The sequence below is a fragment of the Paroedura picta genome, chromosome 3 (assembly GCF_049243985.1).
Source record: "Paroedura picta isolate Pp20150507F chromosome 3, Ppicta_v3.0, whole genome shotgun sequence".
NCBI classification, from domain to species: domain Eukaryota; kingdom Metazoa; phylum Chordata; class Lepidosauria; order Squamata; family Gekkonidae; genus Paroedura; species Paroedura picta.
Window position 1 is genome coordinate 9,539,348 of NC_135371.1, and position 11,305 is coordinate 9,550,652.

The window sequence follows — 11,305 nt, forward strand, 5'->3', positions numbered from 1 at the left end:
GAGAGGATGGATGCCTCTTCTGACAAGTTGATGCCCCTTTGGACAAGTTGAATAGGTGCAAAACCACAAAACATCTTGTGAAATCTCTTGGCAGTCCAGAACAAAGGAAGGCTGGTGAGGTTGTCCTTTGCCCCTTCAGGGTTGACGGAGCCTCCACGACCAGCGTCTAGCTAAGAAGAAGGTTGTGGATGTGATTCGTAGTTTGACCCACCGTGTGAGGGATGCGGAACTTGTCGAGATGTTTCCATGGAAGTGAACAGAAAACCCCCACGCATTGTGAAACTATTAAATCTAGAGGTTCTTCACATGTCCAAAAAACGATGCAGTGAACACGTTAGGTTGTATTCAAACAACTGTACATGTTAAACTTTAAAACCAAGTGGCCTATGGATATCTTATGTCATTATACATGCTACACTCTTCTGTATTGCTACTTTCTTTTCTAACGGGTGTGGAAGTAAGAAAGATTTAATCTAATAAAAGCCGGGGAAGGAAACTCTCAAGACCAAGCGTACAGATTGCAAATATTAAAAAGAATGTACTCCAGATCAGAGCCGATCTTTCTGTTTCATAATCAGTTGTTCCTTTGTATTCAGATGAGGCCTCAGTAGAATAATGTAGCATTTGGGGAAAAAGATGCATCCCAGTAAGCCCAAACTGGAAGCCAAGATGGAGAAGATCTGCACGGCAACCATGTATTTCCCCTTCGTGCTCAGGTAGGTGGGCACAAAGGACACCCACACACTGCAGAACACCAACATGCTGAAGGTGATCAGCTTGGCCTCATTGAAGGCCCCAGGCAGCTTCCTAGCCAGGAAGGCCACCGTGAAGCAGATGGTGGCCAGAAAACCCATGTAGCCAAGGGCAGCATAGAACATGGTGACGGACCCTTCGTTACATTGCAGTACGATCTCCCCAGGCTGGGAGTGCATGTCAGAGTCTGGGAAGGGGGGAGCGATGCCCAGCCAGAGAGTGCAGATGCCCACTTGAATGGTGGAACAGGAGATGACAATGGAGTTGGCCAAGCTCTTCCCCAGCCATTTCCTCATCCTGCTCCCAGGCTTTGAGGCCATGAAGGCCACCACCACAGTGACAGTTTTGGCCAACACAGAAGAAACGGCAACTGAGAAGATGATGCTGAAGGCAGTTTGTCGGACAAGGCAGGTCACCTTGTGAGGTTGACCAATGAAGAGAAAAGAGGAGAGAAAAGAAAGTAGGAGGGAAATGAGCAGAATGTAGGAGAGGTCCCGATTGTTGGCTTTGACCAATGGAGTATCTAAGTATTTAATGAAGATTCCCAAAACAAAACTCGTGGTTAGGATGAAGAGAAGAGTGAGAACATTGAGGAGGATCCCCAAAGGTTCTTCATAGGCTAGGAAGATGATCATCTTTGGAACACAGTGGTCTTGAATTGCATTTGGATACTGATCTTCTGGACATTTATTGCAATGATTGGCATCTGCAAGGAAATATTCAGTATCACCGTGGCTACTTTACATCCAACATAATCTTGTTCTTTTTCATTATTTCAGAAGCTAGGTTTGGAGACACACATACCGCATCAGGATAAGGTAAGGAGGAGGAGGAAGGCAGGAATTTACGAAGTTAGTTTGGTGGAGTGGTTAGGAATGCGGACTTCTAATCTGGCTAGTTGGATTTGATTCTGCCCTCTCCCTCATGCAACCAGCTGGGTGTCCTTGGGCTCACCACAGCACTGATAAAACTGCTCTGACCGGGCAGTGATATCAGCGCTCTCTCAGCCTCACTCACCCCACAGAGTGTCTGTTGTGGGGAGAGGAAAGGGATGGCAAATGTAAGCCACTTTGAGACTCCTTTGAGCAGAGAAAAGCGGCATATAAGAACCAACTCTTCTTCTTCAGTAATCTCAGGGCTCCCTCAGCCTCACCTCCCTCACAGGGTGTCTGTTGTGGGGAGAGGAAAGGGAAGGCGACTGTAAGCCGCTTTGAGACTCCTTCGGGTAGAGAAAAGCGGTGTATAAGAACCAACTCTTCTTCTAATAGGGATGAAGGAGAGAAACTTGCAGAGTCAGCCTGTAGACCTACATTGCAAGATGTCCTGGGTTTGATCCTTAGCCAAAACGATCTCAGGTAATGGTGCTGATACAGCCCTCAGACTCTAAACAGTGAATACCAATCAACGTAGGGAAATGCAGCCAAAATGCTCCTAAAATCTGACTTGGTTTAAGGTGCTCTGAACATATATTCCTGAGCCGCATGGAAGGGTGGTATAAAATTAAATAAATAAGTAAGCAAGCAAGCAAATAAATAAATAAAATTGTAGCAGAGTGACTGGTAGAGCGAGCCAAAGAGGAAGAACAATCTGGGACGGAAGCATTCTTTTTGCCCCATTCCCTCCCTTCAACTGGGACCCAGTAGAATGACCTACCTTCCTGCGTGGAGATAGTCCCGTCCCCACATGGAGCGCAGTCATAGCAGCAAAGTGGTTCTCCTTCCCTGATGACTTTCGTGTATCCAGGAGGACACATCTTGCTGCACCTAGAACGAGGCAGGGTCTAAGCACAAAGACAAGGAGATTGAAACAAATGTGTGTGAGATCTCTTATCCTCATGTGAATAAGACCTATCTAGGACCGCATTACAGTGCCATGGAAGGGCCACTGCTTTGGTGAATGCCCTTTTGCTGCTCTGCAGTGGCAGGTAAAAGGTAAAGGTAAAGGTATCCCCTGTGCAAGCACCGAGTCATATCTGACCCTTGGGGTGAAGCCCTCTAGCGTTTTCATGGCAGACTCAATACGGGGTGGTTTGCCAGTGCCTTCCCCAGTCATTACCGTTTACCCCCCAGCAAGCTGGGTACTCATTTTACCGACCTCGGAAGGATGGGAGGCTGAGTCAACCTTGAGCCGGCTGCTGGGATTGAACTCCCAGCCTCATGGGCAAAGCTTTCAGACGGCTGCCTTACCACTCTGCGCCACAAGAGGCTCTTCTGCAGTGGCAGGAGAAAGGGCAAAAGAAGGATCGGAATCTTCATTCCAGAGCTACGGTAGGAAAAGGATGTTTTAAGGAGTGGCAAACTTCACTTCAGAGGCTGTGTATCTCTCTACACTCCCGACTTTCACTCTAACAATAGCATGATTGGGTAAAAAGATAAAGGTAAAGGTATCCCCTGTGCAAGCACTGAGTCATGTCTGACCATTGGGGTGACGCCCTCCAGCGTTTTCATGGCAGACTCAATACGGGGTGATTTGCCAGTGCCTTCCCCAGTCATTGCCGTTTTACCCCCCAGCAAGCAAGCTGGGTACTCATTTTACCAAACTCGGAAGGATGGAAGGCTGAGTCAACCTTGAGCCGGCTGCTGGGATTGAACTCCCAGACTCATGGGCAAAGCTTTCAGACTGTAGTACCTGACAAACTATTAGAATGATTATTCACGGAAATAAAACGAAGTCAGTGTTTTCCCCACCTCATTAAACCATCTGGGCCACACAACGGCATCTTGATCAATGGTAAACTTTACTTCGGAGGCCGCGCGTCTCTCTACTCGCCCAACTTCCACTCCAACAATAGAATAATTGGGTAGCGCCATCCAATTGACAATGTCAAAGTCAACTGCCCTGTCCCCGTTCTCATCAAAATAAACTCTTTCCGTGGAACTGTTGTAAGAGCGGGAGTTTCTCAAGAAAGAATGAAGCTAGAATGGCATACAGAGAAACAGTTTAGAGAAACAGGAAACCATATTGGATTTCAGCCGTATGTATTTGGCATTAACTGGGTTCTGCAGGGCCTGCAAGATGGAGCTCTTCCACTAGGTGTTTGGCTGAGGCCGGGCGTGATGAGTACCAAACAGTGAGATCAGGTCCCGTCTCTTCCCCTGGTTCCGGGCTTAGGTATTAGACCAGCCTGGACCACTGACTGATCTAACCTGAGCTAGTTCTATTACTCCATGAAGTTGGCTTCATAAACCCAGAAATAACGTTGGTCTTTTCCAGATGGTCAAGGGTACTCTTGAGTACAGGCAGTGTACCACAGGGAATTTAGCAATACCTGTGTATGCACTGACTGCATCTCACATTCTACATGGATATGGTAAGTTCTGGGGAACTGTCCAAGCCCTTGAAAGCCATCCGCGTAGGTTTGCAAAAGGTCATCTTTAGAAGCCAAGGCAGGCCGCGACATACTATGAACTTTCCTACGAAGGTCAAGGGCCATGCAGGCTGGCTTTCCAAGCAGAGGGAGCTCGTCATCTTCCGTGACACAGAAGGTCAACGTGGCTGTTCGAGAGCCAACTGTGCAGGGTGTTGTGAGTCTTGCTTTCAGCCTCCAAGGCTCTAACATTTGCTGAAGCTTCCTGCACGGTCACCAGCAAGGTAGAGACCATGCCCTGAGTTAAGATACTGGTTGACCCACCCACTCCCCAAGTGGAGAGGCTCCTGCCAGGCATGGCAAACCCGAAGAACTGGTGTGGAGCCCAAAGGAGATGCTCGGCTTGGGAAAAGAGTTCATGCAGAAGGGGAGGAAGAGGGCCGCCAGGGGAGGGAGTCATGTTGTGAACCTCCGCCAGCTGGCTAGTCTGGGAGCGGCAGTATACAACATTGAATTAGAACAAATAAATACATAAATAAATAGTGAGCACAATTTCTTCTTTACATTGACAATAGATGTGAGATCTTTTTCCGAGTTTCCATAGAATCCTAGAGTTGGGAGGGCCTCCTGGGTCATCTAGTCCAACCCCCTGCACTATGCAGGACACTCCCAACCCTATCGCTCATCCACTGTCACCTGCCACCCCCTTGAGCCCTCACAGAATCAGCCTCTCCAGCCTCTGTTTAAAAATCTCCAAATATTTTATCTGCATTGAGACACAATCCCAGTGAAATCCACAGTGTAGTTACTCTCCTCCAATTCCACTGCAGTAAATCTGCATGAGTGAATCAGTTAGAATCAGGTAGGGAAGCTTGGTTTTGCGTTCTAAAGAGAATTATATCGGCAGGGACAACTTGTTCCCTAGCAGAACGTTTCAAGCAGAATTCCTGGGCCCACATTAAAAAGCAGAAAATATCCCTGTTCCAGTTTTAAAGTATTTGTGGAAGGAGCACCATTTGGACTTCTCCACAGGGGATTTTCCCACCCATGCTGCTTCACTTCATCCACACACCTTTTATCCTGACTCTAGAACTGTGAGGATGAACAGGGAGGGCAGACACGCAGAAAAACCCTGTAAAATACTTGTGGATTGACTGCCAAGAGCATCAGAATCATAGAATCATAGAATCTTAGAGTTGGAAGGGGCCATACAGGCCATCTAGTCCAACCCCCTGCTCAACACAGGATCAGCCCTAAGCATCCTAAAGCATCCAAGAAAAGTGTGTATCCAACCTTTGCTTGAAGACTGCCAGTGAGGGGGAGCTCACCACCTCCTTAGGCAGCCTATTCCACTGCTGAACTATTCTGACTGTGAAAAATTTTCCCCTGATATCTAGCCTATATCGTTGTACTTGAAGTTTAAACCCATTACTGTGTGTCCTCTCCTCTGCAGCCAACAGAAACAGCATCCTGCCCTCCTCCAAGTGACAACCTTTCAAATACTTAAAGAGGGCTATCATGTCCCCTCTCAACCTCCTTTTCTCCAGGCTGAACATTCCCAAGTCCCTCAACCTATCTTCATAGGGGTTGGTCAGGAGTAAGTCCAGCATGTGGAAAAGTCTATGTTGGGCCAAGCTCTCCCTGCAGGATAGCTGTATATAGAACCTGCTGGATGTACTTCCCCTCCATGTCACAATCTCTCTTGCTGTAAGTAAATATGGCTAGAAGATGGAGGTAGCAACACGAATTTCTAGTGGCAACAAGGATTTCTCTCATGGCGCTTCGTCTCCTTATAGAATAAGGAGAATCTCTATCACTTATCAAACAAAATCCTTCCTAGGATCCAGAAACCCCTGATTTCATGGGACAAGAATGGTTGTTTTGAAACTTCCCACCATTTTGTGATTGGCCCCATACCAGTCATTTTTCATACCTGTCATTTTGTAATAACAGCCATTCCTTGTTTTCAACATTCTGAAAAATGTCCACAGGCTGCACAAGACTGGAGAGCCCAGGATGAACCATGGTAAAGGTAAAGGTATCCCCTGTGCAAGCATCGGGTCATGTCTGACCATTGGGGTGATGCCCTCTAGTGTTTTCATGGCAGACTCAATACAGGGTGGTTTGCCAGTGCCTTCCCCAGTCATTATTGTTTACCCCCCAGCAAGCTGGGTACTCATTTTACCGAACTTTTAAAGATGGAAGGTTGAGTCAACCTTGAGCCGGCTGCTGGGATTGAACTCCCAGCCTCATGGGCAGAGCTTTCAGACTGCACGTCTGCTGTCTTACCACTCTGCGCCACAAGAGGCTCCTTGTTCTCAACATTCTGAAATATGTCCACAGGCCGCACAAGACTGGAGAGCCCAGGATGAACCATTTGAGCTCCTAATCTCCTCCTACTGTAAGCCACCTTGGAAACTTTTTAGTTTAATGCTGGTCTAGAAATAACTAAGTTAAAGGCAATTGGTGAGCGCTGCTTTAAATGAATTTGAATGAGATGGGACAGGCGGATGGATGATAGGGGTGTGGTTGCCCATTAGGCACAAGGGCTGAGAAGGACTTCCTGCTTCAGAGGTGGAATTTCTCTGGTTATCAGAGACTGGGAAGCAGTTGGCAACTGAGGGATCTCGTCGGCACATCTGGCTTGTGGGCTTCTCGGAGGCATCTGATGAGCTAATGCTGAAAACCTGGTGGAATGAGCTCCTGGAAGAGCTTAGGGCCCTGTCGGAGTTGTCAACTTTCCGCAGGGCCTGCAAGACGGAGCTCTTCCGCCAGGCATGCGGTTGGGGCCAGGGCGGGTTCCCGTTATTCAATCTGGGATGCCCCCATCTCCATTGTGTCCATCCGTTCCCACTCTGATCAGTAGGGTAGCAAGACTGTGGCCCGGCTGGTCGAGGGGATAAATTGTTTTATTAGTTGCCGCCATCTTTTAGTCTTAATTTTAACAATGTCATTGGGGTATTCAAGGGGTTTCATTGTATATTGTTATTCTTTTATTGTGTAAACCGCCGTGAGCCCGAATGGGAACGGCGGTATATAAATTCAAGTAATAAATAAAGAAACAAATAAATCAAACTGGATATCATACCTTGGCCCAATCCAACATAATTACTCAAATGTTCCATATTGTTAGAGAAAACAAGTACCTGCCATGGCTGCAGCTTCTGAAGTCTCAGCCAGTCTCCCCTCTGCTTCCAGCTAGATCTGGATAAGGAGGCAGCATTTAAGGCACGTGCCACCAGCTGGATAGAGTTATAAATGCTGTGGCTGTCCTGAGACAGGATCCCTTCAAGCTCATCATGGGGCGGGGTCTCCAGTTCCTCTTTCTCTCTGCATCTTATCCAGCCTTTCACGGACAAGCCATGATTTGAATGAGTACAATGAAATGCTTGTTCCCCAATATCAATGAGGGTAGACAAAAAGGAGACAAAATTGTCGTATTTGGTCTTCTTGTTTGTGTGGATCAAAAAGGAAAAGGAACCATGGATGTTTTGGATATCAAACAATTTGAAAAACCACCGGAAGCTGAGATCACGCAAAACTGCAATGATCCAAACTTTCCCCACAATGGATTTGTCTTGTTCAATATGTTTGATCAACATCCCCAGTGCAATTGTTGAGTGGGAGTCTCCGTGGTAAACAAAGACATTACATTTTCTCTGCATGAAGAGTGGATATGTTTCAAAAATCATCCCCTTGGTTTCTTTGTTAAATTCTGGGATACGTACTGTGAAGGCAATGCAAATCCCACTCCGGACGACCACGGGGGTCATAGTTCTCAGGAATCTTTCTCCTTGGGCATTATCCGGAGCCAGGAGACCGATCCAGGTCCATCGGAAATGCAGGACCATCTTGGTAATGCCCATGAAATATACATCTTGGTTTGGGGCCATCCGGTAGAAAAAAGGCAATGGACTCTCATCTTTGAGTACATGATTAGCCAAACTATAACTGATCTAGTCAAGAAAGAAAGAGATCGTCATTTCGCTTTGTATCCAAGACAAAACTCTTGTTAGCATATAAATATTAATTCCTTTAGTTCTCAAGAAAACTATGTTTATGACAGCCAGTCTGTTTGTAGATACGCTCTTCACAGAGGCTAGACTTCTCAATAGGTTTTGCCTACAGAGATACATCACAGTTCCTTCAAATGGATGATTAGAGCTCTCAAAATTTTGGGAACAAACGCAGGCAGTTAGATAACTAAAGCCTGGCTGAGAGAAAACATTGTTTAAAGAAACAGATTAAAACAAGATATATGTATTTAATCCAAACGGTAGTAAAACTATACATGGAAAACATTGGCATGTTTCTCCCTTGAAGTGGTGAACATTAGAAACTAAAAAATGGTGCATCTATATACCCTAACATATTTCCGTATTTCTAGCCAGACTGGTGTAGTGGTTAGGAGTGCGGACTTCTAATCTGGCATGCTGGGTTCGATTCTGCGCTCCCCCACATGCAGCCAGCTGGGTGACCTTGGGCTTGCCACAGCACTGATAAAGCTGTTCAGACCGAACAGAGATATCAGGGCTCTCTCAGCCTCACCTCCCTCACAGGGGAGAGGAAAGGGGAGAGGAAAGGGAAGGTGACTGTAAGCCACTTTGAGGCTCTTCCTGGTAGAGAAAAGCGGCATATAAGAACCAACTCTTCTTCTTCTTCAGTAATCTCAGGGCTCTCTCAGTCTCATCCACCTCACAGGGTGCCTGTTGTGGGGAGAGGAAAGGGAAGGCAGCTGTAAGCCGCTTTGAGCCTCCTTCGGGTAGGGAAAAGCGGCATATAAGAACCAACACTTCTTCTTCTAGGTTAAAAACCTTGATCCAATAACCAAGGACTAAACCTCCAGGCTAGTGTGCGGGATGACCAGAAGCAAAGCTCCTTTTCAGAATGTTTGAAGATTACAAAATTTTGTATAAGTGGATCTATAAGCCATCTCGTTCTAAGGCAGGTCCTATGCTTACAAGCCTTAAACGATCTTGTTGCAATACCTACATACACCAGATTACAAGATCCTTGTACAACATAGATTATACTTCTAGAATTACAGTTGACAAAAGTTTTAGCGTGAAAGATTCTATTACACCATGGTGTAGTAATTAAGGGTAGCACCTTCTAATCTGGTGAGCTGGGTTTGAATCCCCACTCCTCCACATGAAGCCAGCTGGGTGACCTTGGGCTTGTCACAACCCTGACAGCTATATCTATGCAAATCAGACAAATTGGACTGAGGTGCATGGCAAAAGTGATGAAAAAGAGTTAATGCGCCAAGAAACTGCAGGAAATCACCAATGCGAAATAGTTTTATGGGTCTTCATGGGCTGGGAGCATACCTTTATGTATTTTGGGTAATAAATAAAACTGGGATAGCCACCAAGAATTCCACAATTTCCATCTTAATTAAATGTGCCAATGTTTCCAGTGCATAGTTTTAGTACACTTTGCAATAAGGACGTATTTTAAAAATCTGCTTCTTAAATTGTTTTCTCTCAGACAACCTTTGGGTACCATACTTAGTTGCCTCTTAAAATTGATTCCCCCCCCCTTTTGTTGGGCTTACAAACCTAGGAAGACCCACTGCAGAAGAGCTACATCTGAACCATCTCCCTTGTCAGCCCATGGTTTGGGGGATGATTGGCAAATCAACAAACGTTTTAGTTTGACCAACGATGAGGTTTCTTGGTCACATTGAAGAGTGGAAGGTTGGAAATCGGCTGTATGGATTCCGTCACAACCAAGAATTCTCTTGAACATATTTCTCTTGATCTTTCCATGGGATAGAATCATAGAATCATAGAGTTGGAAGGGGCCATACAGGCCATCTAGTCCAACCCCCTGCTCAACGCAGGATCAGCCCTAAGCATCCTAAAGCATCCAAGAAAAGTGTGTATCCAACCTTTGCTTGAAGACTGCCAGTGAGGGGGAGCTCACCACCTCCTTAGGCAGCCTATTCCACTGCTGAACTAGTCTGGCTGTGAATTTTTTTTCCTGATATCTAGCCTATATCGTATAACCCATGACTGTGTGTCCTCTCCTCTGCAGCCAACGGAAACAGCATCCTGCCCTCCTCCAAATGACAACCTTTCAAATACTTGATCTCTGCCGTGCCTTTAGCAAATGCCTTTACCATCCAGCAATTTGGTTCCTCAAGTCTAGAACACTGCAGCAGGAATAAGAGTTCCGTCCATGGAATATAAACCTCTCATCTCTCCTTTCCCACTAGGTTAACTCATAATTAACCACGGCCCAAGTAAAAAAACAGGAGAGTCTGCTTAGCCTTAATAATCTCTCAACCCTCAGCTTCCTTACTTCCCAATTGGATGCAGAGAATGCAAAAGGATTTTTTTCAAATGGAAGAAAGGCTTCGGAAGTGCTGGAAACAGGGGGTCGGATTGCATGTTTCCAGAGACCTGTTTGAGACCTGAACCAGCTGAGTACATTCCATATGGTTAAAACAGGCGCCCGAGGGTGAGGGTGGGGTGTCTGATTTACCCTACAACTTTTTACTGAAGCTCATCATTGAACGGTGTCACTCAGAACAGGGGTAGTCAACCTGTGGTCCTCCAGATGTCCATGGACTACAATTCCCATGAGCCCCTGCCAGCAAACGCTGGCAGGGGCTCATGGGAATTGTAGTCCATGGGCATCTGGAGGACCACAGGTTTGACTACCCCTGACTTGGAATGACATCATTAGACGCCTCCCTCTTCTCCATATGTCCTGTACCTGAGGCATTTTGTAGATGCTTAACATGGTTGAAATCTGCTTGGAGGTTTCAGACTCGGCCCCCTCGAGAACAGCCAAGGGCTTATCCTGCCCTCCGCAGCTGTAGTTTGGAACGTTCTTCTGTCCTCCAGACAGGGCATCTACTGCCGCGTCGTAAGTCATCCTTGCCCGGAAAAAGTTCTCATAGACGTTGTACCCCAGAGTCGTGTTGGGTAAGACACCGGAATCCCGATTGATTTGGTCAGTGGCAAACATGAAAGGCAATAGGTCTGAATACCTCACCTCACGGAAACTGCAACAAAATGTGTAGGTTACATTTCACCTTGTGTTCCATGCTAACATTCCAAAATCCTGCTTCTTTTCCATCCAGGGCTTCCGCAGGCAGCAAAATTCTCTGGGTCTTTTCCTTGGTACGAAGCTCAGGCTAGCTCAACTCCGGAGCCTGAAGTACAAGCGCTGATGCTGACACAGTGGAGACACAGAGGCAGGTTTTGCTGGAAAGAGAGACGGCCCTTTGGCTAC

At 46.5% G+C, this 11,305-nt stretch overlaps 1 protein-coding gene across 1 annotated transcript; it reads right to left on the reverse strand.

Moving 5' to 3' along the window:
- Nucleotides 1-548: 548 nt before the first annotated feature.
- On the reverse strand, nt 549-11,038 carry LOC143834238 (vomeronasal type-2 receptor 26-like). The gene is made up of 5 exons (XM_077330890.1): nt 10,784-11,038; nt 7,207-8,016; nt 3,441-3,668; nt 2,407-2,533; nt 549-1,459 (listed from the first exon to the last, which is right to left on the reverse strand). The coding sequence occupies exons 1-5, from the start codon at nt 11,036-11,038 to the stop codon at nt 549-551; spliced, it is 2,331 nt and encodes a 776-aa protein (XP_077187005.1).
- Between the last annotated feature and the right edge of the window lie 267 nt (nt 11,039-11,305).